Source organism: Microtus pennsylvanicus, chromosome 3 (genome assembly GCF_037038515.1).
Source record: "Microtus pennsylvanicus isolate mMicPen1 chromosome 3, mMicPen1.hap1, whole genome shotgun sequence".
NCBI classification, from domain to species: Eukaryota; Metazoa; Chordata; class Mammalia; order Rodentia; family Cricetidae; genus Microtus; species Microtus pennsylvanicus.
In genome coordinates this window covers 47,660,548-47,688,096 of record NC_134581.1, presented here as the reverse complement: position 1 = coordinate 47,688,096, position 27,549 = coordinate 47,660,548, and the positions used below count along the sequence as shown (strand labels likewise).

The following is a 27,549-nucleotide window of genomic DNA, read 5'->3' as shown; positions in this document are numbered from 1 at the left end:
CAGTAGTTACAAGTGCTCCCTGCTCTTGCGGAGGACCCAAGCTGAATTCTCAGCACACAGGCGCTTACCAGGATAGCTTACCAGGGCCCGAAATTTAAGTTCCACGGGGATCAAAGCTTTTTTCTTTCCAAGGACACCTGCACTCACACTCAAACACATACACAAACACATAATTTAAAATAATAACAAAGATAAATCTTACAAAAACTCAAGATGACTCAGCAGGTGAAGGTGTTTCCTATGTAAAGCCTGGTGACCTGAGTTGGGTTCATGGAACCCACAAGTAGATAGAAGGAAGAAAAACTGATTCAAAAACTTATCCTTTGACTGGCAGACACCTGTATGCCGTGGCACATATATTCTTCCACACACAATGAACGAATGAATGAATAAGAAACCAATAGAGATAGAACTTAGATGTGACAAAATGAGATGCCATTGACTGAGGACTTCACTGTACCATGCTCTGTAGATCCAAAGTATCATAGCTCACTGGGCGCTGATGGTGCACACCTTTAATCCCTGAACTCAAGAGGCAGAGGCAGGTGGATCTCTGTTAGTTCAAGGACAGTCTGCTGAGTGAGTTCCAGGACATCAAAGGATACCCAGAGAAACCCTGTCTCAAATATCTCCAAAACCAACTCTACCTAAAACAACAACAACAACAGCAAAATGCTTATGTAGGAGTCAGAGATACGAACGTTTGCCTAGCATTTAGGAAGCCCTGGATCTGATCCCAGGTCCAGATAAACTGGATGAGAAGGCACATGTCTAACTTCAGCACTTGGGAGGCAGAGGCTGTGGATCTCTGTGAGTTTGAGGACAGCCTGGTCTACAGAGAGAGTTCCAGGAGCCAGGGCTATTAATAGAGAGAGCCTGTCTCAACAAAACAAAGCAAACTAGAAATAAAAGAACGAAACAACAGCAAAAAACATGGTGGGGGGGGCAAGTTCAAAGTCATTCATGGCTACATAGTGAGTTAGGTATCCGCCTGTAGTACCCGAGACACTGTCTCTGCAGAGACAAGAACATAAAAAAAAACCAGTTCCTATGGAGAAGTCATCTAGGGGGGAAATCCCTGAAAGACTGTAAGAAAAGAAACAGAAATTCAGAAGTGAAGACGGAATTGCGAGCTTTCACATTTAGCAGTAACATAAGGGACAAGGGCGATGTTAAAGAGATAATAAAATAAAGAGAAATGCCATTCACATGCTAACCTTCGGCATCACTAATAGTCAGTATCTAGGAAATGCCCCACTAGGAAGGGCGTGGAGGGTTAGGGTTGAGGATAGAGGAATGGGGTAGAAGTGCCAGAAGCACCAATGGAAGAATGGGGAGGTAAAGGTTTCCGTGTAGAACATTGGACTGTGTACAGCACAGTAAATCATCAGGGATCTGAGCTTGGCTCTAAGTCCATTGACTCTATCCCCAACCCCACCTCACTCCCCCCACCCCCAGGGTATTCCAGCGTGTGCTCTGAATGTGCCTGTCATGGCTTGTGACTGAAGCCAGAAATAGAAATCTGGAAGTCGGAGGTAAACAGGTGACTACTAATTAACGTCTTGGGAACGCGCAGGCTTCCCCGGGAGAACAAGCAGTGAGAAGAGCCTTGAGGTCACGAGCGTGGAAAACACTAACATTTGGGAGACAGATGGAGAAGGCTCAGAAAGGCAGAGGGGGAGGGCCGCCAGAGAAGGGGGAACGCTAAGAGAACATGTCACGTGCGTAAAAAGAAGGGTGGATTTATGAGGGATAGGTGGGGAATTTGGGTGTTTTAATTTGGTTCATTATTATGTATGAACGAATGTAAGTGCGCCACATGCATGTAAAAGGCTGCGGAGGCAAGAAGAAGGCGTTGGTCCCCTGGCACTGGGGTTACAGGCAGCCGTGAGGCACCATGTGGGTGCTGAGAACTGCAACCCAGCGCTCTGGAAGAGCAGCCAGTGCTCTTTGTTTTGTTTTGTTTTTTGAGACAGGGTTTCGGTTTGAAGTCCTGGCTGTCCTGGAACTCACTCTGTAGACCAGGCTGACCTCGAACTCACAGAGATCCGTCTGCCTCCTGAGTGCTGGGATTAAAAGCGTGCACTACCGCCACACAGTGCAGCCAGTGCTCTTAACTACTGAGCCATCTTTCCAGCCCTCCGTGTGGTTTTGTTATTGTTCATTTTTTTAAGACAAGGTTTCTTTTTTTTTAACATTTATTTATTTATTATGCATACAATATTCTGTCGGTGTGTATGCCTGCAGGCCAGAAGAGGGCACCAGACCCCATCACTAATGGTTGTGAGCCACCATGTGGTTGCTGGGAATTGAACTCAGGACCTTTGGAAGAGTAGGCAATGCTCTTAACCTCTGAGCCATCTCTCCAGCCCAAGACAGGGTTTCATTGTGTAGTCCTGGCTGTCCTGAAACTAGCTCTGTAGACCAGGCTAGCCTTGAACCCCACAGATCCTCCTGTCTCTCCCTTCCAAGTGCTGGGATAAAGGTGAGCACCGCGACCACCCAGCTAGTAGAGTTTTATCATCTAACCTTGGCTAGCCTGGAATCCACTATGTAGAGATCAGACTGCCTTGGAACTCACAGAGATCTGCCTCCCACCTTCTGGAGTGTTGCGATTCAAGGTGTGTGCCATCTTACCCAGCTGGGGTAATTTTTAAAAAGTTTTATTTTATTTCTTTCTGTCTCTGTGTGTGTGTGTCCCCACCCTCTGCCCTTACCCACCCCGACCCCGTGTGTGGCGTGTGTGTGCACGCAGGAGCCCACATGGCCAGAGGGGAACGTTGTCTACCTTGGAGGTTGAGTTACCGGCATTTCTAGCCACCTACTGTGAATACTGGGCAAACCTCCTGTGCTGACAGCAGCTACTGCTTCCAACTGTGGAGCCATCTCTCCAGCCCACAACTGTGTCCTTAGCATGTTGAATGGAAGTTATGTGTTTTACTTCTTGGTTGAGGTTATAGGTATGTGTCATAAATACAAGCAAAAATGGGACGAGCTTCTGGTGTAGTTTAGTCTCAAGGAATACTGTTTGGGCTCCTCCTGTGTGCCTGGCATGGCACCTGGCTCGAGTGTCTCTTAATATACTCAGGACAAAGTATGCAGATTGCTGATTGGGATTTTAAAAAAAATTATGTGCGTGAATGTTTTTTCTGAATGTATGTATACTACATGGATGTCTAATGTCCACAGAAACAGAAGGCAGCATCAAATCCCTTGGATTACAAATGCTTGTGACCCAGAGTGTGGGTGCTAGTAATTGAACCTGTGTTTGCTGCAAAAATGAGTGTTCGAAACCACTTAGCCAACTCTCCAGCCCACACCCTCTTATAAGTCAGGTTCTCACTGCGTAGTCCTGATAAGCCTGGAACTCACTGTGTAGACCAGGCTGATCTCAAACTCACAGAGGTCTGCCTGCCTCCACCATGGAGCACAAGTATATGCTCTTGTGTGAGTTCTCTCTCTCTCTCTCTCTCTCTCTCTCTCTCTCTCTCTCTCTCTCTCTCTCTCTCACACACACACACACACACACATATGCACACTACATAAATAAATGTAATGAAAACAAAAAAAGAGACAAAAGTAGGAGGAGCTATGAAATCATATCCTCAGCTTCCAAAGCAGAGAGTCACTGAGTGTATCTAAAAATGAAAGAAAACACTGGGAATAACCCAGAAGTAGAGTATTTGCCTCACCTGTGAAAGGCCCTGAGTTCAATCCCAGCACCACTTAAATAAATATAAATAAGTAAAATATAAGAACAAAATATAACTTTTCCAACTTAATGTTTTTAAAGTGTCTTTTCTCAAGCCCTAGAGGACCTTTTAGACACTCTCTTGTGCTGGACTCTGGCTTAGTTAACAGTGTTTGCTCAGCATGAGGATGTCCTGCATTCTGTTTCCAGGGTTGTATAATTTCAGAGTAGTGATTTGTGCCCATAATCCTAGCACTCAGAGGTGAAGGCTGGAAGATCAGAAGTTCAAGGTCATCCTCATCTAGATGGTGAGTTAATAGCCAACCTGGGCCACACAAAACCGTGTTTCAAAAAGAAAGAACAGGAAAGTAAAACATAAAAGGGAAAAAGAAAAAATCCCCCTTAATGAAGAAAACAGTACTCTTCGATTTGCTTTTAGTTCTGTGAAATGCTAGTGAATTTCGGATGTTAATGCTGTCACTTCGAATATAGTGCCTTGTGGGGCTGGGGAGATGGCTCAGGAGTTCAGAGCACTGGCTGCCCTTCTAGAGGACCAGGTTGGATTCCCAGCACCCACATGAGGGCTCCCATCTGCCTGTGACTCCAGTTGCAGAGGATCTGATGCCTCTTCTGTCTTCTGTGTGCACTGCATGCGGTGCAGATACACATGTGAGCAAAAGGCCTATACACAAGAAAACGATTTTTTATTTTATGTACATTGGGCCGGGTCGTGGTGTCGCATGCCTTTAATCCCAGCACTTGGGAAGCAGAGGCAGGAGGATCTCTGTGAGTTTGAGGCCAGCCTGGTCTACAGAGAGTGAGTGCCAGGACAGACTACAAAGCTACACAGAGAAATCCTGTCTTGAAAAAACAAAAACAAAAACCCAAAGAATAAAGAAAGGTAAAAAAGTAGCGTCTTGATTGTGTCGGTGCCCCTGTGTGCTCATCTGTTTCCAGGGGGAAAGTAGCTCCCCTGACAGCGAGCCAGACATCTGAGGGGAGTGAACTTCACGGCTGTATCTGCCTGGTGAGACTTGAGAGGCTTTTCAGTCGGTATCTGATCTGGAGACAGAAACCACACGATTAAACCGAGTCATTAGCAGATGGCAAATGGAAGTGACCGCAGTAGGAGGGTATTAAAGTTTTCTTGGAGGTGGTGACTATAGGAAACAGCCACCTTCCCTGAGGCTTTCAAAACAAAAGAAGCTGGAATTGCTACACTAAGTAAACTCCGAGCGGGAAGCCTGTGGAGTGTAACAGATTTCTGAGAAAAAGTTACTGCATGGGGAATACTTATATAGCTCTGCTTGGAGGAGAGGGTTGACATTCTGAGGGTCAAATCTAGGTAAGAGACCCTGGGTACAGGCACCTGCTAGGCAAGTGCCCTCCTGTAGCCCTAACTCTCTGAGATTTTTTTTTTTTTAAGTTTCTTTACTAGGGCAGAGGGGAAGGTTGCCAGAACACTTGTGGAGGGCAGAGGACAACTTTGGGATTTGGTTCTCCTGGTCTACCATGTAGGTTTGGGGGATGGAGCTCAGATGACCAGGTTTGATTAGGGAGCACCTTTGCCCATTTAGCCATCTTGCTGGCCCCTGTAATTATTATTATTTTTTTTACAGACTTCTATTTTTATTTCTGTGTATGTACAGGAGTCTGAGGAGACCAGTAGAGGGCCTCAGATCTCCTGGAGCTGAGTTATACATGGCTGTGAGTTTCCCAGTGTGGGTGTTGGGAACTAAACTTAGGTCCTCTACAAGAGTAACAAACACTCTTAATTACTGAGTCATCCCTCTAGCACTCCCCAATAATTCTTAATATTAGATCATGTTGCTAAAATTAATGTGACAGAAGATAGAACTAAATGAGTCATAAAACAGGAAAGCATTTTATCTTATCGCTGTGAAGCGATACCACGACCCAGCAACCCTGTTTTTATCTTATCATTGTGAAGAGATACTGCGGCCGGAGCAATCCTTCCCCTGACTCAAGAGACAAGATTTTCCAGTAGCTGTGAAGCCAGTCCTGGAACTTGCTCTAAGACCAGGCGAGGCTGGCCTTGAATTTACAGAGACCCGCTAGCCTCTGCCTCCCAAGTGTTGGGATTAAAGGAGTGCGCCGCTACTGCCCAGTACCACAGCAACTTTTACAAAAGAAAATATCTAATTGGGGCTGGGTTACAGATTCAGAGGTTTAGTGTATTATCAGCGTGACCAGAAGCTTGGCAATAGGCAGGCAGGCAGACAAGGTGCTGGAGAGGTAGCTGAGACTTCTACATCTGGACCCACAGGCAACAGTAAGAGAGATTAACACTGGGTTTGCCTTGAGCATCTGAAACCTCCAGTGATGTACTTCCTCCAACGCCACACCCACTCCAAGGCCACACCTGTTAGTAGTGTCACTCCCTGTGAGCCTGCAGGGGCCATTGCCATCAAACTGTCACACTCTTCAAGGAAGGGAAAATAGTGGTGAACAACTCAGAGATTGGTAATAAGAGCCTGTGTGCTGGTGCAGGCCTTAGAACATGTTGGAGGCTAAAACAGGCTCATGGTCGCCATGAGTTGGAGATCTGCCAGGGCTACAGAGTGAGACCCCGATTTTAAAACAGCAGGGCTAGAGAGATGGGTCAAGGGTTAAGAGCACTGGCTGCTCTTCTAGAAGACCTGGGTTAAATTCCTAACGTGGCTAATAACCATCTGTAACTGAGTTTTAGGAGGTCCAACTCTCTCTTCTGACCATGTGGGCAACACTATGATTGATAGACATATATACAAGCAAAACACTCATGCACAAAAAAATAAAATGTAGTCAGGGCTTTTTTTTTTTTACTCCCACCTGTCAGTTCCTGACTAACCACTCAGAGACTTAATATTACTTATAAATGCTTGACCAATGGCTCAGGCTTATTGTTAGCTAGCTCTAATAAATTAAACATTTAAATTAACCCATATTTTTTATCTATACTTTGCCACATGGTTCATGGTTTGTTATATCATTTTTTACGTGTCTTATTTCCTCAGCAGCTGGCTGACCTGTCCCAGACTTCTCTGTGTACCTTTGGAGCCTGTCCTAAAACTCACTCTGTGGACGAGGCTGGCCTCAAACTCTCAGAGATCCGCCTGCCTCTGCCTCCCGAGTGCTGGGATTAAAGGCCTGCGCCACCACCGCCCAGCCAGACTCTTCCCTTCTCCCATATCTCTGCTTGGATTTCCTGCCTGGCTCTATCCTGCCTTGCCATAGGACAAACAACTTTATTTGTCAACCAATAAGAGTAACAAATATTCATAGTGTACAGAAAGACATCCCACAGCAATAAAATACAAATAAATCTCTTTAAAAAGACAGCAAAATCCCATGGAGTTGGGGGTGTAGCTCAGTTGGTAGAGTGCTTGCATAGCAAGTATTAAGTCCTGAGTTTGCTCCTTAGTACTATGTATACTGAAAGTGGTAGCTTCTTTCTTTCTTTCTTTCTTTCTTTCTTTCTTTCTTTCTTTCTTTCTTTCTTTCTCTTTCTCTTTTTCTTTTTTTTTTATTTTTGAGATGAAGTCTCTCTCCACAGCCCGGCTGTCCTGAAACTCACTGTGTAGACCATGCTGGCCTTGAATTCACAGAGACCCGCCTGCCTCTGCCTCCTCCAGTGCTAAGATTAAAGGCTTGAGCCACCACCACCTGGCTTGCATTAATAATTCTAATAGATGTTGGTATGTAGATTTTTATTTGCTTTGCTTTTTTCTTGTTACTTTTTTCTGGTTTTGGTATCAAGGCAATCTCAGCCTAATGGAATGAGTCAGGACATATTCTCCCCGTTTAAAAGGGATTCATCGTGATCTAAGTCAATGTGTTGCATGTGCTAAGTGGTCATTGTTTTAAATAGTCAAACATGATAATTTGCACTGTATAAAATTATAGTGAGCATAAAGGAAAACATCCAAGGTCAGCGAGGTGGCCCAGCAGGTCCAGGTGCTTATGAACAGGGCTAAGGACCCAAGTTTGGTCCCAAGCTTCCCTAAGGCAGCAGTAGGGAACCAACTTGAGGGTTGTCATCTGACCACCACACATGAGCTATGACATATGTGTACTTGTGCTCACACATGTTTAAAAAAGCCAACAGAAATACCTTGCAATAAATAAATAAATAATAAATACCTTGCCTGCTGGTGGAAGAATAAATCACAATATCTTTGGCAAACTTGTAAAAGCAGGAATTTAATATGAACAAGCATCTTGTCTTCCAGTTTACAGGAAACAAAAACTGCCTGTGAAATTTGGGTACCTCACAGCTTCCAGGCAGGGAAACATTCATCAGACATATAATTCAGTTCATTACATTTGTGTGTGTGGATGTGTGTGGTGTGTGGGTATGTGTGAATGAAGGCACCTGTGTGGAGATCAGGGGACAACTTACAAGAGAGAGCTGACTCTCTTGTTTCATAATGTTTTCATAATGTAGGTCCCGGGAATCCTTTGCCTGTTGAACCATCTTCCTGAACTATAGTTTAACTTAGAGTAGAATTTTGTGTAAGGAATTGACTAAAGGAATGCTGATCTGAAGCTCCAGGTGTGATGGCACATGGAGGTTTAGGATTGTAAGTTCAAGGGTGGTCTGAGACATTAAAAATAAAAATTAATTTGATTGGTATTATTTATAAAGTAATAAAAAATAAAAAAGAGAAACATAAATAGACAAAAAATTTTTTTTAAGGCAGACAGCAAGAGGTGCTAACCCAAAAGGAAACCCTGGAGACGATAGAGACACCTGCAGGAAACACTTCCACACTCAGGATTTAGTGAACAGAACAAGAGAGAAGCCAAGGCCACTGGAACCTAGCGGGTTGCAGGAGCCACCCTTGTAGAGTTGAACCCTCAGAGATCCTGAGGGTTAGAGCTACACGGCTAGGCTCATGTGTTGAACTTTGGTGTCCCAGGGGGGAGTGCTGCTTGGGGTGGGGCCTAGAGGGACTGTGCCTTTGAAATCAGTATCCCAGCCTCTGTTTCTTAATTGCTCTCGGCATCGCGTTTACCTGGAGGCATAGCATTTTCTTCATCCCACCACCATGGTGACAGAGTACCTGGGCCAAGCAGCTGTGACTGAGCCTCTGGACTGAGCTGTATAGTCAGCCTCGCCCCTCTGTGTTCGAGCAAGCCCTTTCTCACAGCGAGAGAATGACACCGCAGGTTAAAGATAATCGATCCTGGCCATTGGTGCAAAGGCATTTGCCATAGCCTCGAAAACTGAGTTTGAGCCCTTGATTCCACGGTGGAGAGAACCAACTCCCAAGTTGTCCTTTGACCTCCACACACATCCTGTGGTATGCCTTCAGACCTCTCCAAATATAAATATATCATGTACACACATAAAATAGTAATATGTTGAAACAACCAGGCTAGCTAAGGATAAAACAGTTTTATTTATTATAAGGGGAAAACTCATGAGACAGGAGGCGAGAAATCCAAGCACAGCAACGTCCCACGGGAAAAGGCACAGTGAGAAAGCGCATCTGGAGGTGCACACATTTTACGCTGGTCCCATCAAAGCCACGCGTAACTAAGACCCACCTCTTAAAGATGATTGACTAACAAGGTTCCCCATCATCTTTCTCTTTTGTCTGAACAAGAGCAATCCAAACCCAATACAAAACTATAAACACTAGGAACAAATATCAAGTATAAAATTACAAACAACATAAGCAATATTAAACAATATATAAAAAACTATACCAATGTAAATTATCCATAAATAATAGCTCACAAGTATTTACTCTATTACCCATTATTATTTTTTTATTAATTAATTAATTTATTTATTAAGGATTTCTGCCTCCTCCCCTCAACCGCCTCCCATTTCCCTCCCCCTCCCCCGATCGAGTCACCCTCCCTCATCTGCTCGAAGAGCAATCAGGGTTCCCTGACCTGTGGGAAGCCCAAGGACCGCCCACCTCTATCCAGGTCTCCAAAGGTGAGCATCCAAACTGCCTAGGCTCCCCCAAAGCCAGTACGTGCAGTAGGATCAAAAACCCACTGCGATTGTTCCTGAGTTCTCAGTATTCCTCATTGTCCTCTATGTTCAGCTAGTCCGGATTTATCCCATGCTTTTTCAGACCCAGGCCAGCTGGCCTTGGTGAGTTCCCGATAGAACATCCCCATTGTCTCAGTGTGTGGGTGCACCCCTCGCGGTCCTGAGGTCCTTGCTCGTGCTCCGTCTCCTTCTGCTCCTGATTTGGACCTTGAGATTTCTGTCCCTTACCCATTATTATTATCCCTTTTTTGGAATAAACATAGTTTCCACCCCAACCCTCTACCTGTAACAATCAACAACCCTTAAACGGTGTTCCCAACTCTGAGGACAAATTGTTTTGGGAGAGGGGGCATTGTCCTCTAGAATTGCTTCCCACTGTCATGGGGGCGATGTTTTCTTTATGGGATCCTACAAAAGTAAATTGATGGTTAAGTTTTAAGATTACTATTTAGTATAGTTGCAAACAGTTTCCAAGCAGTCGGTAGGGTTTTTTCCAGAGTTTTTATTTGGAGTTCTGGCCAGACGTTATGAGAAGGTGCACCATTTCAGCAGCTGGTACCCAAAAACTGGTCTTATACACTATCAGTATCACAATGTCATCTCAACCAGGTGGAGTGGTTGCTGTGGGGCCCCATCTTCTTCCTGAAAACTTCAAAGATTGCTGCAGGAAAAGGATCTGTAGGAAAGTCTATTGTGCATCATGGAAAACTTAAACATTATTCATAGAGACATAATTCAATAAGGAATATGATATAAACAAAATAGACATGGAGAAAGTAAAATTTTTCCTAAATTCTTCCTTCTGTCCCATACCAGATGGCTCCCGATATGAGACAGAAACTCTGAATGTTCCTTTTAATAACACGCTTGGATTTAGAAACAGAGCCATTGTTCAACTCCAAAACCAGTGATATATATATATATATATATATATATATATATATATATATATATATTGAGCGAATATATATACGAGCGAAACCCCTTCCAGAATGTAGCACATCTCCTGGTTTCCACTGTGAGGTCAACATAGCCTTGAAATACACTGGTTGATTTAATTTAGAAGTTTTTCCATTATCCAATGCCTCTCTGTTGTTGTTGTTACTTTCTCATTAGTGTTAAGAAAATTCAAGGTTAATAAAGCATTATGCTATCTATTTCTTGGGGTATTTTCCATCCCTTTCTGTTTGTTTAGCATATCCTTTATAGTTTGATTTTATCTTTCTATAATTGCCGGACCTGTGGGATTATTTGGTATACCTGTTATGTGTTTTATATTATAATAGGCAAAAAACCATTTCATTTTTTTCTTAGATACATAAGCTGGACCATTGTCTGTCTTTATTTGTGCAGGAATACCCATGATGGCCATAACTTCTAATAAATGCATGATTACTGAGTCAGCCTTTTCGGAAACTCTTTCTTTAAACCTTTGCTATTGACATGATGTTTTTAATGAAATTCATTTCTGCATTACCTTGTGCTAGAGGACCTGGCAGACCTGTATGGAATCAGATGTGTGTTATGTATATAGGATAAAGCCTATTCCTAATTATGTTTTGCACCTGAATGAATAATGAAGTCAATTTTGTATTATCTGGTTTAGCAGTTTCAATATGCAAGACAACTCTTTCTGCATATTGTGAATCAGTAACAATATTGAGAGGTTCTTTAAAATCCCTGAGTACCATAAGAATAGTGTATAATTCTGCCTTCTGGACAGAATTATAAGGGCTTTGTTCCACCTTACTTTGTTAGAGGAGAGCTACTTGTAGGTTTTTGGCCACCCGGCTAGCTTAGACCCAAAATAATCACACAGAAACTGCTTGGCCCATTAGCTCTAGCTTCTTTTTTTAAAAAATATTTATTTATTCATTTATTATGTATACAATATTCTGTCTGTATGCCTGAAGGCCAGAATAGGGCGCCAGACCTCTTTACAGATGGTTGTGAGCCACCATGTGGTTGCTGGGAATTGAACTCAGGACCTTTGGAAGAGCAGGCAATGCTCTTAACCACTTGAGCCATCTCTCCAGCCCTAGCTCTAGCTTCTTATTGTTAATTTAACCAATTAACAACTCTTACATGTTAATTTAACCAATTTCTATTTATCTATGTATTGCCATGTGGCTGTGGTTTACCAGGTAAAGTTCCCAGTGTCTGTCTCCAGTAGCTCCATAACTTCTCTCTAACTCTGCCCTTCTTTCTCCCAGCATACAGTCTAGCTTTCCCTGCCTAGTTCTGTTCTTCCCTGCCATAGGTTCAAAGCAGTTCTTTATTCATTAACCAATAAAAGCAACACATAGAAGAACCTCCCATATCACTACTTAATTCTTCTGATTTGTAACCTGCCTTCCTTGATTTATTTGCATCAATATAGAATGTACAGGCTCCAGTTATTGGTGTGTCATGTACAATTTGGGGAAGAATCCAAGAAGTTCTCTTTATAAGGTTAAGTTTGTCACTTATAATAATTGCTATTAGTTTCTCCAAAAAAAATTAGCACAAGGGCTGGAGAGATGGCTCAGAGGTTAAGAACATCACCTGCTCTTCCAAAGGTCCTGAGTTCACTTCCCAGCAACCACATGGTGGCTCACAACCATCTGTAATAAGGTCTGGTGCCCTCTTCTGGCCTGCAGGCATACACACAGACAGAATATTGTATACATAATAAATAAATATTTTTAAAAAATTAGCACAAGCTCTTTGCCATGGTTCATTGTCTTCCCATAACTTTTTAATTTCATCAGTAGTGAAAGGCACTATAATGTCCGCTGGGTCTGTACCTGCTAATTGACAAAGCCTCAATTTACCTTTTATAATTAATTAGAGACTTTTTCCATATAAGTTTTTAGTTTTTTACTTGGTTTATGTGGTAAAAAGATCCATTCTATGATAATATCATCCCTCTGCATTAAAATTCCTATAGGAGAAATCCTGGAAGGCAATATGACTAGAATACAATTAAGATTTGGATTCACCCTATCCACATGTACCTCCTGTAATTTCTCAACAATTGTCAATTCCTTTTCTGCTTCAGCTGTTAATTTTCTGAGACTATTTAAGTCTTTATCACCATCTAAGGTTTTATTTAAATGAACTATTAGGTCAGCTGTTATCCCAACAGCTGGTTGTAGGCTGGAAATGTTTCCCAATAATCTTAGAAAGTCATTAAGAGTCCGCAAAATGCTATCTACTCATCTTGTGCTTTGTTTTACCCGAGATAGGGCTCCAATTCCTAGGAACTGAACATCTACCTCTTGAAGAGGCCAATTCTGAAGTAATGATAGTTACATCCACACTCGTGTCTAGTAGGCATTCAATAAAATGCCATTTATACACACCCTTAGCTTTGGTCTCTGATCATTTATAGAAGTCTGCCAGAATATATGTTTCCTATGTCTTAATTGAGTTTTTGACTCATCCTCCACATTTATTTGAACAGTATTGTTTTTTACAGTAGGCAGTGGATTTTTAAAAAATTTTTGGTGAGACACATTCTCCACAGTAACTGGGAATGACTGGACCGTGTTTGTCATGGGGGCCTAAATGTCCCTCAAACGAAAAATGGATAAGGAAAATGTGGTAATTTACACAATGGAGTACTACACAGCAGAAAAAAATAACGACATCTTGAATTTTGCAGGAAAATGGATGGAGCTAGAAAACATCATTTTGAGCGAGGTAACCCAGACACAGAAAGACAGTTATCACATGTACTCACTCATAGGTGGTTTTTAAACATAAAGCAAAGAAAAATCATCCTACAAATCACAATCCCAGAGAACTTAGACAATAATGAGGACAATAAGAGAGACTTACATAGATCTAATCTACATGGGAAGCAGAAAGTAGAAAAGGACAAGATCTCTTGAATAAATTGGGAGCATGGGAACCTTGGGGGAGGATTGAAGAGGGAGGGGAGAAGCAGGGAGGAGAGCAGAGAAAAATGTCGAGCTCAATAAAAAAATCAATAAAAAAAACAAAAAAAATTGGTGGGCATGGGCCCCTCACGGAAGAGCACAATCAATCATCTTGGCCTTCGTTACATAAGCCATTTTAGTGGCTCTCGTTATGTCTCAGAAGGTTTGCTACAATCCTTTTGTTCATCCTTTTTCCTTTGTCTTTTGTAAGTGAAATTATACTCTGATGACTGGAAACCAGGAGCCAAGAGAGCAGCAAAGGTGTTGAGAGCTTGGAAGGAAGACTGCCTGCAGTAGCTGATGGCAGGCAGGGGCTCCTTCCCAGTTTCCTGTCCCATAATTTTCTGTCTTTGTATCCAGCCTTAATAATATTACTATGAGATGTGCCGGGCAGTGGTGACACACACCTTTAATCCCACCACTTGGGAGGCAGAGGCAGGCAGAGATCTGTGAGTCTGAAACTAGCCTGATCTACAAAGCAAATTCTGGGAGAGTCAGGGCTGTGACACAGAGAAACCCTATCTTGAAAAAAAATTGCCATGAGATATATTAAACAGTTTCACTTCCAAGCGGGAATATTATCAGTATTTTTTTTTTTTGTAGGTGGTGACAGTGGACTGGATGGGTTAGGAGGACCAAATATACAACTAGGAAGCCCAGATAAGAAAAAACGCAAGGGCAGTGCACAGGTAAATTGACTTTCTTTTTTCTTTTAAAATTATTTGTTTATTTCTAAGGTCTGTTTGTTTGTGTCTGTGTGCCATGTGAGATGTGAGGGCAGGTACCCAGGGAGACCAGAAGAGGGCGTCCTATCTAAGACACAGGCAGTTGGGAGCCACCAGAAATGTGTGCTGGGAACTGAACTTGGGTCCTCTGGAAGAGCAAAGAAAGCTCTTAACCACCGAGCCGACTCTCCGGGTCCAATGTTCTCCTTAGTAACAGTTCTCACTTGTTGGCCTGGTCAGACAGATAAGCGAATTTTTACATTTGGCCAGGTCCCTTGCTTCCTGTCTGCTTTAGAGCCTAATGAAGGGTTCTGCCCTCCCTGTGCTGCTTGTCAGTCTATCCTGTACTTCTATGTAAAGATTTTTAAATAATTTTAACTTGAAGTAATTGCTCTGCTATTGTAGAAATCAATATTGTGTGGCTACCATGAAGTAGAGAAAGTCTCCTTTGTTGTAACTTGTGGTTGTAATAAAAATTATACATGTAGGCCTTTATGCTTTTCAATTTATTTACTTGTTCATGGTTTTATTTATATGTGTATGAGTGTTTGCATGTACCATGCAACATGTACATGGCCTGTGTACCATGTGTGTGCAGTACCCTTGGAAAGCCAGCAGAGGGCACTGAATCACCTGGAACTGATTTACACATGGTTGTGGGTGCTGTGTGGGTGTTTGGAGCTAAACCCCAGTCCTCTGCCCAAGCAGCACAGAGCACTGAGCCCTCTCTCTGCCCCTACTTTATGGTTTCAGTTGCTATCAACTGAAGTACTTGTCTGGTGATAATGAGTAGGAGTTACTTTGAATCTATTCTATTTTGTTTCCCTTTTGACCACTCTCTGTTATATCTGAAGCCGTAACAATTATTTTTCTATTAAGAGAGGTAGAGATTAGAGCTTTGAGAATGCTTTAATTGTGGCTCCCTTGACATTAAAAAAAAAAAGAGGGGAGCCCTTGGACTCTGTTTACCGTTATCCAGCTTTCTGGCTGGGGGTAAGAAGAGTTGTGATTAGAACACTTTAGTGTTTTAAGAGAGAATTTAGCTTTAGATGAGCGATACATGAAAGCTGTGGTAGGCTTTTTAAAAATGATGTTTTTAGACACAGGTTCAATTCCAAGCACCCACATGGCAGCTCACAACTATCTGTAACTCAGGATCTGACACCTTCACATCAATGCACATAAAATAAAGATTTTTCAAAAATGATGTTTTAATTTCATGTGTATGAGTGACGGTTTACATATATGTCTGTGTACCACATGCATGTCTGGTGCCTGTGAGACCAGGAGAGACATCAGATCCCCTGGATCTGGAGTTACAGGCAGTTGTGAGCCACCACATGAGTGCTGGGAATGGAACCGGGGTCTTCTGGAAGAGCAGCCAGTGCTCTTAACAGATGAGCCATCTCTCCAGCCAATGATAGGCTTTTTTTGGGAGTTAAATGAAATTTGAAATAGCAGTGGGTTTGAGGTAGAAAAGCATGCCTCATTTCCATTCCTAAACATGTATTTTTAAAATGGTTTGACTTGATTTTCGATTCTTTGTATCTGTGTGTGATATTGTGGGTATGCAGTGCTGGTAGAGGCCTGAAGAGGGCGTCAGATCCCCTGAAGCTGGGCTTATAGATAATATATATATATATATATTATCACATGTAATTAAGTATAAACATTTGGGATGGTAGTTGAAAATACTAAATTTTCTTAGTGCTGGTTCTGGGTGCTGAGAGCAACTGTTAACCTGACCTCTTGCATCAAGACTATTTTTCCTTTGCATTCTCTTCGCAGGGACCTTCCTTTCCTCCATTGTCTGAGTATGCACCACCACCCAATCCAAACTCCGACCATCTAGTGGCCGCCAACCCCTTCGATGACAACTATAACACCATTTCCTATAAACCACTGCCTTCGTCCAATCCCTACCTTAACCCCGGTTATCCCGGCTTTGGAGGCTACAGCACATTCAGAATGCCACCCCACGTTCCCCCAAGAATGTCTTCCCCCTACTGTGGTCCTTACTCACTCAGGAATCAACCACATCCATTTCCTCAGAATCCCTTGGGCATGGGCTTTAACCGGCCGCATGCTTTTAACTTCGGGCCACATGATAATCCGAGTTTCGGAAACCCTCCTTACAATAATGTGCTGACTCAGGACATGAACATGCCTGGTCAGCATTTTAGACAGAGCTCTGCTGAGAACTTCAGTCAGATTCCCCCACAGAATCCTGGCCAGGTATCTAACCCTGACCTGGCATCTAATTTTGTTCCTGGAAATAATTCAAATTTTACCTCTCCGTTAGAACCTAATCATTCTTTTATTCCACCCCCAAACGCGTTTGGTCAAGCGAAAGCGCCACCTCCCAAACAAGACTTTCCCCAAGGGGCAACCAAAACCACGAGTCAGAATTCCTCCGCTCACCCGCCTCACTTAAATATGGAGGATCCAGTCAATCAGAGTAACGCTGAATTAAAAAATGTCAACAGAAACAATGCCGTGCAAGAGAACAGCCGCTCGGGTAGTGCAGAGGCCACCAACAGCCACGCCAATGGGACCCAGAACAAGCCTCGGCAGCCCAGGGGCTCAGCCGACCTGTGCGCCACCGACAAAAGCCGCAAGTTCTCCCTGCACCCCAGCCGCCATGGCCATTCGTCTTCTGACCCGGTGTACCCGTGTGGGATTTGTACGAATGAAGTGAATGACGACCAGGACGCCATCCTGTGTGAGGCTTCCTGTCAGAAATGGTTTCATCGCATCTGCACTGGAATGACGGAGACAGCCTACGGGCTCCTGACGGCTGAGGCCTCGGCAGTGTGGGGCTGCGATACGTGCATGGCTGACAAGGATGTCCAGCTCATGCGCACTAGAGAAGCCTTTGGTCCACCTGCAGTGGGTGGCGATTCCTAACCACGGCTGTTACCTACCGTGGGTTCCCTTATCTGTGTAGAACGGAGATTTGGTGACATGGGATTTTAATGTTCGACATTTTTGGAGATGGCACACACAAAAATACTACATCTTAGTTCTTACTAACGTTGTGCTTCATTTTATTGTTGTGTTTGTTGTCTTAAATGAGATTAATGTGTGTGGGGGTGCCCTAGAGACACTTATAAATAAATGTCCGTTGTTATTTATCATAAACATAAAAGCCTCTTGAAGCTTCAAAATAGTATATGACAAAGGTAGGCAAGTTTTAACTTTCACAACTTAGTCATTAAAGATATCTATTTCACCGCTGAATTTCGACCGTACGACAGTACACATTTAGGTCAAGAGTAGACTGATTTAACATGTTCTCTGAATACAATCTGTGTAGTGATAATATGGGGAGGTGTATGTTTAATGGATTTTAATCTCTTTTTTATTATTTTAACGTTAGTATTTGACACCTGATCCTTCCTCTGTGAGGGTCTTTGAAATCCGCAAGTTTCATTGTTTGAATCAGTCTTTGCAGGATATCTGTGTAGGACAGACATGGGTCATGTCATAGTCTATTCCCGATAGTTGTTGCTAATTACCGGTGGGCTGTGCCTCGTGAAATTGCTAATCTTAGCTCACTTAGTAACGTTAGCATAAGGTATGCTTCCCAGTGCACCGGTTAGAATTAGGCTGGCATTACACTCTCAGTTTTTAACTTATTGGGTTTTTTTTGTTGTTGTGTTGTTGTTAATGTCCCCCATATGATGATGTAGCAGCTTTAGAATTGTGAGCTCTTTCTTCTACATGCTTTTTAACTGGGACATGCTGCACAGAAAAACAGAAGCATCGGTGTGATCTCAGCATGCTCTATGCTCTGCTGCTCTGAGAACCAAGCAGTGGTGGTTTGGGGGGTTCTGGAGATCTGAGCTTGCAAAAGGAGCCTAAGCAAAGTTCACAGTCTGTTTTACGGAAGGCCAGGCAAGAGCCAAAGTCAAAAGTTACTTGGGGCTGTGCTTCAGGTTTAGTAGTTTCTGCTGTAATTGGGAACAGTGAGAGAATGCACCGGAGAGGACGTTCCCTCTAAAGGGATGCTCTAAGATCCAAAAGGACACATGCATTTAAGGAGCAGATCATAACCTATGACCACAATAAACAAATGGTCTATATGATAGTAAGTAGCAGCTTAGACATTGGTGGGGTATTGATAACCTTCCCCAATAATGCTTTGCCATTCATTTATTATCAGCGTGACCATAAGAAGTTCTGAATGTGGTACCGGTAGCCTGCCTGGCTCTGTAGACAAGAGCTCTTACTGTTCTTGCAGAGGACCTAGGCTCTATTCCCAGAACCCAAATTGGTCAGCTCACAACTGCATGTATCTCCAGTTCCAGGGGATCTGATGCCCTCTTCTGGCCCTTGTGGGCACTGCACACACAAGGTGTCCATACATAATTCCGGCATGCACAGATACACGTAAAATAAAAACATCTTAAAGATACAACGAAAACATTTAAAAATGCAAAATTCTGAATGCTATGGCAATAATATAAGGAGACAATTACTGCAGTCAGCTTCACAGGAGAGAAAACAATGACAGCAGCTACATATTATCGAGAAACCTAAAAGTGTGCGGAGATTTTTGATGTAGGGCCCAAGAGAGTTCTCTTAACTCTGAGCCGCTTTTCTGAAGGACCCAGGTTTGATTCCCAGCACCCATGTGGCAGCTCACAACCATCTATAATTCCAGTTAGTTCCAGAGGATCCCACACCCTTTTCTGACCTCCACTCCAGGCACACATGTGGTACACAGACATTCATGCAAGCAAAACACCCATACATAGAAGAGTAAATAAATTCAAAAGATATTTTGACTTAAAAAAATCTTTTTTCTAATGAATAGAACCATACTTTGACACAGGTGGACCGTACCTCACGTGTCTCAAAGCACCAAGGCACAGTTAACTGGCTTTGCTGTGAACTTTGTCACCTATCCACATCCCTAGACCATTATTGAATGGAAGGCTAGCTTTTCATCATCTGGCCCATTTTCTAAGAAACAATTCCCCAATTAAGTAGTAGTAACTATAAGATTTGAATAATTTATGTAGATGACAAAATTATGGATTTTGTGAATATTAGACATTTAATATCCTGTTGGTGGAAAACAGTGCTTCTGATGTAGATTATCACTGACTTAAACTTTTTTTAAAAAAATACGGTGCTTAGCCAGGTAGTGGTGGCACACGCCTTTAATCCCAGCACTCCGGAGACAGACACAGGTGGATCTCTGTGAGTATGAGGCCAGCCTGGTCTACAAGAGCTAGTTCCAGGACAGGCTCCAAAACTACAGAGAAACCCTGTCTCAAAAAACCAAAAAAAAAAAAGTTAGAGTGCTTTGGGGCGAGGGGAAAATAAAAAAGATAAATAAAAAAAATACAATGCTTTGATTTTGACATACAAGACAATTTTGTACAAGATAATGCAAGGTTTTCTCCGTCTATCTTTGGGCAATCCTATAATACATGCGTTCACAAACAATGAGTTTTGTAGCTAATGTCTCTTGGTGTGCAAACGTGAGCAGTTGCGGAAGGCTAGGTACAGGGTGGGGGCTGGCCGCCATGTGCTGTCCAGGACAATGTGCCCTGTATTCTTAGGCTGTTATTTTTGTTAGAGTTAAGTTTCTCAGTGTTTAAAGATCTGGTTTTGTTTTTCTTGAAATTCTTCTGCGTGGTGACTTTGAAGATTTATTTTGTTTTTAATTCTATCTGCATATGGGTATGTGCACATAACATACATGTAGCACCCATGGAGGCCAGAGGAGGGCATCAGGTCCTCTTCTGGAGTGACAGGCAGTTGTGAGCAGCCTGTGGTGGCTACTGGAAGCCAAACTCTGGTCCCTGCAAGAGCAGTACTCATGCATACTGTAATCTCTGAGCCATCTCTGGCCTCTTGAGTCCTGACTTTTGAGGAATTATCTACTTCATGTTATGTGTTCATCCCTGGCGTTAGGTCCTGTCTATGACTGAATGGGGCACCATGTCCAGTGCCCTCAGGACTTACGCTTCATTGTGGTAGTGTTGATTCGGTCATTGTTTACAATGGGCTATGCAGCTCTGTAAGCCCTTCATTGCTGATGGTTTCATGGTTAGTTGTCTTTGTGAAGATGAAATGACCTCTCTAAATGAAGTCTAGGGATGTGATGTATAAGGTGATATTTCACTTTATTTCTAAGCTGTTGCTTTAAAAAATACAGATGAGCCGGGCGGTGGTGGCGCACGCCTTTAATCCCAGCACTTGGGAGGCAGAGGCAGGCGGATCTCTGTGAGTTCGAGACCAGCCTGGTCTACAGAGCTAGTTCCAGGACAGGCTCCAAAACCACAGAGAAACCCTGTCTCGAAAAATTAAAAAAAAAAAAATACAGATGAGTTTCAAGTATTTTACATTTACCAAACACCACGGTAAGAATATGAGAAAAACCAGTTGGTGCACACCTTTAATTCCAACATTCAGGAGGCGGGAGGATCTCTAAGTTTGAGCCAGCCTGGTCTAAAGAGTGAGTTCCAGGATAGCCAGGGCTACACAGAGAAACCAGTCTAGAAAAACAAAAAGACAACGATAAAAACAAGAAAGAAAAGAAAAGCCACTGGAGACAGAGACAGGAGGATCTCTGTGAGTTCCAGGACTCCCAGGCCTACATATTGAGACCCTATCTAAATAAATAAATAAACAAACAAACAAACAAATAAGAAAGGAGAAAAAGGAAAGAAAAGCCCCATATTTGTTTCAGCCGTGAGTCATGGACAAGCTGTAATCATAGCTGATGAATATCTTCACAAGTTTGAATTAATTCTCATACTAGTTCTATATCTGTCTCTACAAAATACTAAGTCAAAATTTATAAAACGTATATAGATGCTTTTGGTGATGTATTCGGCCCAGCAGTGGTGGCGCACGCCTTTAACCAGCACTCAGGAGGCAGAGGCAGGCGTATCTCTGTGAATTCGAGGCCAGCCTGGTCTACAAAGCGAGTTCCAGGAAGTCAGTGCTACACAGAGAAACCCTGTCTCAAAAAGCCAAAGAAAGAAAGAAAAATGTGATAAATTATGAGCATGGCTCAGAGATTTTGTCTCATTTCCCCAAAGATGCCTGCTACACAGATTGACATGGATTTTCTTAGGATGAAGAGCTCCCAACTTTAAAGATATGCCAGAGATGAAGTACGGGTAGAGGTGTGTTTTCTGGTATAACCCTTTGCTTCACTGAGAGGCCTCCCCCTCGCTCTACTTCTTTAAGCTCACTGTTAACACTGTGGCTCACACAACAAGGCCAGGTTACTGATGAGGCTTTAAAGCATCAGTTCCGGGGCTGGATGGCTCAGTGGTTAAGAGCATCTGCTGCTCTAGAGGACCCAGCTTCTGCTCCCAGCACCCTTACTAGCTCCCAAGCATCTCTAACTCCAGGCACAGGGGATCTGATACCCTCTTCTGGCCACCGAGGGTAGTGCATGTGTGTGTGACCTTTTTTTTTTTTTTTTTTTTTTTTGATTTCTCTGTAGCTTTTGGTTCCTGTCCTGGAACTAGCTCTTGTAGACCAGGCTGACCTCGAACTCACAGAGATCCGCCTACCTCTGCCTCCCGAGTGCTGGGATTAAAGGCGTGCGCCACTTGAGCCTCCCTGTGGATTCTGGGATTTGAAACTGGATCCTCTGGAAGACCAGCCAGTGGTCTTAACCCCTGAGCCACCGCTCCAGCCCTGTATGTGAATTTTGAAACATGGAGCACACACAGAGAAATAATAATGATAAACCTTTAAAGAGAAAAGCATTTGCTCTTTTCTGGGAGGTTTCCTTGCTTTTTCAGTAGAGGGTTTCTGGTCCACATGCTTCAGAGATCCAAGGATATGCAAATACTGAAGCAACTTAGCTTATCAAAGAAAATAAACTTGTCTTCAAATAGAGCGCTCAGAATAAATTTGTGATCAGTGTCTTCCTCTGGGGTGGAACATTACTGCTCCTGTGGTTCTGGTCACCCCGATTGGAAGGTTCCATACATACAGGAAATGAGGCTTTACTTCTCTGGTGTTTATTCTTTGTAAGTAAGCAGCATATAATTTAGATGACAGTCGGGTTTTGAGTTTTGCTTTCTTTTGTTTTTCAGACATCCGACTCTGCCTAATTATAGAAAGAACTCTTAGTAATACTGGTCACCGTGCAATCTGATTGATATCATCCTAAAAAAGTACCAAGCATCCTTGTCTAACAGTCTTTCAAACTTACTTGAACAAATTAGCATGCCAGTATTTCTCCCATCCTCGGGCTGGTAGAACTCGAAGCCGATGAGCAAGCGGCCGTTTTAAAGGGGTCTTCTAAAGTGTGTAGAACTTCCTTTTTGTAATGTAGAGAGGTTTTTGTGTGCATGTACATTTGTGCTGTCTTAGGCTTTTCTAATTCAAAAAGTTGAAAATCAACCAGACTCACAGCTCATTTGTAAATAATAGTTGGAAAGTCGATGTGAGATAGTTAGATTCCTAGGGACCTCGTGAGGCTCATGATCACGTCTGTGTAAGAGAGAGAAACTGTGATCTCGCGTCCTTTCTCTGTGGTTAGGGAAGGCCATGTTTACTGGCATGGGTGATTCTTAGTTGCCCTCTTAGCATCTGCTGTAGAAGCAGGTTTGTCTTTTTCCCTCTAGAATGTTCCAACTTCTCCGCCTTTGCTCCGATCAGAAGTTGCTTTGTGAGTTGGGGATGTGGCTCCATTAGTACAGTACTTGCCTAGCATTCATGAAACCCAGGTCCCATCCCCAGAACCACACAAAAACAGGACACAGTGTACCCACCTGAAATCCCGGCACTTGGGAGGAGGAACAGAAACTCAAGGTCATCCTCAGCTATGTACAGCCAGTTTGAGGCTAGCCTGAGCTACAGAAGACTATCTCGAAAGAAAGAAATGACTTCATCGTGTGGTGTTGGGTGGCTAGATTTTAAGAGAAGAGCATTTCCTCCTGAGATATGGAGAATGTGACGTTACATTTCCTTTTGCGAAGAGTCTTCAGACTATAACATCTAACATTTCAGACTGGTCCAGTCCCAGGCGTATTTTTTGCAAATCAGCTGCCCCTGTCTTTGGACTACTTCCTCCAGAAAAGTCTGGACCTTCACAGCTTTCCTGAGCTCAGAAGTTCCGTTCTCATCCCCAGATTTCAACAACTTCCTCTTCTTGTCTTCTCCATTTACTCAGGAGAACAGTGTAAAATCGTGTCTGCATTTACCGATTCTTGGTTAATTCTGGGACAGGAGTTCGGAGGTGCTGGAGCACCGAGGTTAGAGAGCCCTCACATATCCCAAGGCAGATGGTCAAAGGGAGATGGATGAAGGTGGCCACGTATAAGCCAAAGCCTCAAGACATGGGGCACTTGCCTGTGAGTAATGAGAAACTCAGTAAAAGCTGTGGGAAACCTTGCCTGTGTCCTGTTTTCCCACTAACACGTGACTTGCAGTTATTATCAACATGTCTCTAAGTACATGTATGTACCTCTTGTCTGTGGTAAGTGGTGTTGCTTGTTAGTTACATGTTATCTTTTATAAAAAGAATCCTGCTTCTTATCATGATGTATGTGACTTGAACAATTGTTTCATATTAAAACTATCTTCCCTGTGTACTGTTGACATATGCCTCTTTTTGGGATATCAGCTCAGTACCTTTATACAAACTCAAGTGTGTTCCACATTGGTGACATGTATTTTGCAGTAGGTTGTCCTTTTGTTCTTAGTGTGTGTCTTAAGTCATACATACACCAGTGCTGTGGTCTGTGGCAAAATGACTGTAATTCAAATTGGAAAAATAAAAGTTTCCAGACTTTGTCCAACCTTTATTCCTATGGCAAAGGAAATTACTATGTAATTCTAATTATTTCATATGATGGTATGTTTTAATCTACTCTGTGAAGTAAGAGAAACACCAGTGTTTATGGGTGAGTTAGTAAAGGCTCTGAAGTCTTTGAGGCATGGGAGGAGTAAACTGTGTTAGCAGCTCATGGCATCCATAATACAATAAATACATCTTAAAGTATTCACCTATCCAGTGTGGTAGCGTAAATTCCTAATCCTAGTGTTCAGAACCTGAGCCTGGAGACTCTGGAGTTGGATACGACCCTCGGCTATGTAGCAAGACTGTATGGAGAGGAGAGAGTCCTTCCGCCTGCAGGGATGATTCCTGAGGCATTCTCTTAGCGGACACCTGCTGATGGCTCACAGCTAACAGCAATATTCACTGCAACATAACCGAAATATGGCAACAGTCACCAATCTTTATTAATTAAAAATTTACTAAGGTAATCAAGACAGTTATTAAAATAATAAGACTCCTCTCAGCCAGGCGGTGGTGGTGCACACCTTTGAGTTCAAGGCCAGTGTGGTCTACAGAGTGAGTTCTAGAATAGCCAGGACTGTTTCACAGAGAAACCCTGTCTCGAAAAACTGAAAAAACAAAACCCTCTGATTTGCTTAAATTTTGTGACCATGAACAGAACATGGATGCTATTTAGTTTGTATCTATCTGATGGCAGGATCTGATAATGAAAGTCATAATCATGATTTAAAAATATTGAACCAGGAAAGCACATTTTCATTTTTTATTTTCAAGGTACTTATTTAAGAACACTAGTTTAAAAACATTCTTTGTTGGAACTGGAGAGATGACTCAGATCTTGAGAATGTTTGCTGCTCTTTCAGGGGACTCCAGGTCAGTTCTCAGGACTGAAGTCAGGAAGCTCATAATCTCCTGTAACTCCAGTTCCAGGGGATCCGAAACCCTCTTCTGGCCTACGCAAACATCTGCACACACACACACACACACACACACACACACACACACACACACATAACATAAATAAATGCATTTTTAAAAAATTTATTTATTATGTGTTATTTATTTATATAGTGTTCTGGGCACCAGATCTCATTATAGATGGGTGTGAGCCTTCGTGTGGTTGCTGGGAATTGAACTCAGGACCTCCGGAACAGCAATCAGTTCTCTTAACCTTTGAGCCATCTCTCCAGCCCATAAATGCATATTTTTAAGTAAGTCTTTATCATTAAAATTGGTACCCAAAGAGGTTGTAGCAAATAAAAAATATTTGGACGTTGCAAAGTTGCATATTTGAAATAATATGCTTAAAGTAAAAATAAATGCTGATGTGTACTTAAGTTGTATATCTTTCTAAAATATTCCAGTTTAGACTTTATCAACCAGAACTGCTTGAGTTGAAAGGATTTCCTGACCCAGTGAATATTTTTCCAAGTGAGTGTGTATGTATGCTCATCTTTCTGAGGCTGCATCAGAGCTCAGTATGCTGGTCACGGTATATCGTGTGCTTTTATTGTTTATAGGATGGTACAGCAAGAACTCATCCAGTCTTAAAGACTCCACGTGGTGTCATGATTCCATTCTATTTGATGTGGATGGTCATACCTTCATAGGCCTATTGTGTGTGTGTGTTAAAAAGTTTAGTACCACATCTTAAGAGTATATTTTTGTCTAATATTTGACAAACAGTCTAAATTTTTTAGAGTTGAGTATATTTCTCTTTAAATCATAGAGTTTTAATGCGGTACTGTGAATGAATAAAGTGTGCAGGGCCAGGCGTGGTGACACACACCTTTTCTCTCAGCAATGGGGAACAGGCAGGAGGATCTCAGCAAATCTGAGGCCAGCCTGGTCTTCACAGTGAGTTATAGACCAGTGAGTGAGTTATAGGCGCAAGGTGAGACCCAGACTCAAAATAACAATATAATAATAGTAATAACAACAACAACAAAATGATAAAGTAACTAATGGATCATCCCAAATTATTATCTTTGCGTGGTTTACACACGGGTTACACTTTTCAAAGACATTGAAACTAGCGTGGTTGAATTTGGTCAAATGTGGATAGATTTTAAAAGGCTTCCAAGTGTTAAGTCTATTACATTCTCAGTTATAAATATCCCTCCCCAGAGATATTAAGCCTGTACACTTCCTCCCTTGTGCTCCACACACTGTCTGGAGTTGAACATTGAGCATGTCTTCCACACATTAGTGTTTTATGCTAAAGTCGTAAGATGAGCAGAGACTCTATTTCCCCGTCTGCCCACGTTCCTGTCACCATCATGTTCAGTGTGTCATCTGTGTGCTGTGTAAGGGCTGTCAGTCTGTAGACTCCATTTGTGAAAATGATGTACGCAGGCTTTCTTGAATAACTCGTAAGTTTGTCTCCTATGGTGTCAATCTACTTCAGAGTCTTTTAAATAAAGCTAGTTTTTAAGGAGAAGGACTGATTATTTTAAGTGTTTGAACTTGATCTCTCATTCGGAGGGGTAGGTATGACTGCACTGGCTTTGGGTGAAACAGAGCCAACAGAAGGCTAAGTGAAGCTCTGGCCTGGAATTTGCCAGGAGTGTGTATGCTGATGAACAAATCCTTCTGGTCAGGTACACACACACACACACACACACACACACAAAGAACAGACGTGGAGTCGATGGTTAATAAATCTGTGCAACTTTATGCGGGGCCATGGTGGTGCACACCTTTAATCCCAGCTCTCGGGAGGCAGAGGCAGGCGGATCTCTGAGAGTTTGAAGCCAGCCTGCTCTACAGAGGGAGTTCCAGGACACAGAGAGACACTGTCTCAAAAAATAGAAACAAACAAAATCTGTGCAACTTTAATATTGTAAGCAGTGCAAAAAGATACCCACCTTGTAGGGAAGCCACCATGATCAAGAAAATGGTTTGGGCTGGGCAATGGTGGTGCACACCTTTAATCCCAGCACTTGGGAGGCAGAGGCAGGCAGATCTCTGTAAGTTCGAGGCCAGCATGGTCTACAAGAGCTGGTTCCAGAACAGGATCCAAAGCTACAGAGAAAGCCTATCTCAAAAAAGAAAGAAAGAAAGAAAGAAAGAAAGAAAGAAAGAAAGAAAGAAAGAAAGAAAGAAAAGAGAAAATGGTTTGGGGTGGGGAGGGGCTAGAGAGAGGGGCACTGGCTGCTCTCCCAAAGGTTGGAGTTCAAGTCCCAGCACCCATAAAGCAACATACCACCTTCTCCAGTTCCAGAGGATCTGATGCCCTCTTCTGGCCTCTCTGAGCACCGTGGGAACATGGTACATAGACATACAGGCAAAACACCCAAACACATAAAATACATAAGAAACTACTTGGTGGGCATGGTGACATACACTTTTAATCCTAGAACTTGAAAGCAGAGGAAAAGGCATGCAGACCTCTGTGGGTTCAAGGCCAG

General features: G+C 42.7%; 1 protein-coding gene across 3 annotated transcripts in view; it reads left to right on the top strand.

Moving 5' to 3' along the window:
• Positions 1-24,344, top strand: part of Pygo1 (pygopus family PHD finger 1) — a 29,227-nt gene extending 4,883 nt beyond the window's left edge. The window contains exons 2-5 of one of the 3 annotated variants that reach the window (XR_012909992.1): positions 14,231-14,316; positions 16,141-20,536; positions 20,705-21,779; positions 21,925-24,344. Coding sequence is in view for 1 of the 3 variants with exons in the window: in XM_075965290.1 (XP_075821405.1) it covers positions 14,231-14,316; positions 16,141-17,259 (1,205 nt within the window). In the remaining 2 variants the exon portion in view is untranslated. The remainder of the gene's footprint in view (positions 1-14,230; positions 14,317-16,140; positions 20,537-20,704; positions 21,780-21,924) is intronic. The other 2 variants (XR_012909993.1, XM_075965290.1) reach the window with 2 other exon arrangements.
• Positions 24,345-27,549: the final 3,205 nt, after the last annotated feature.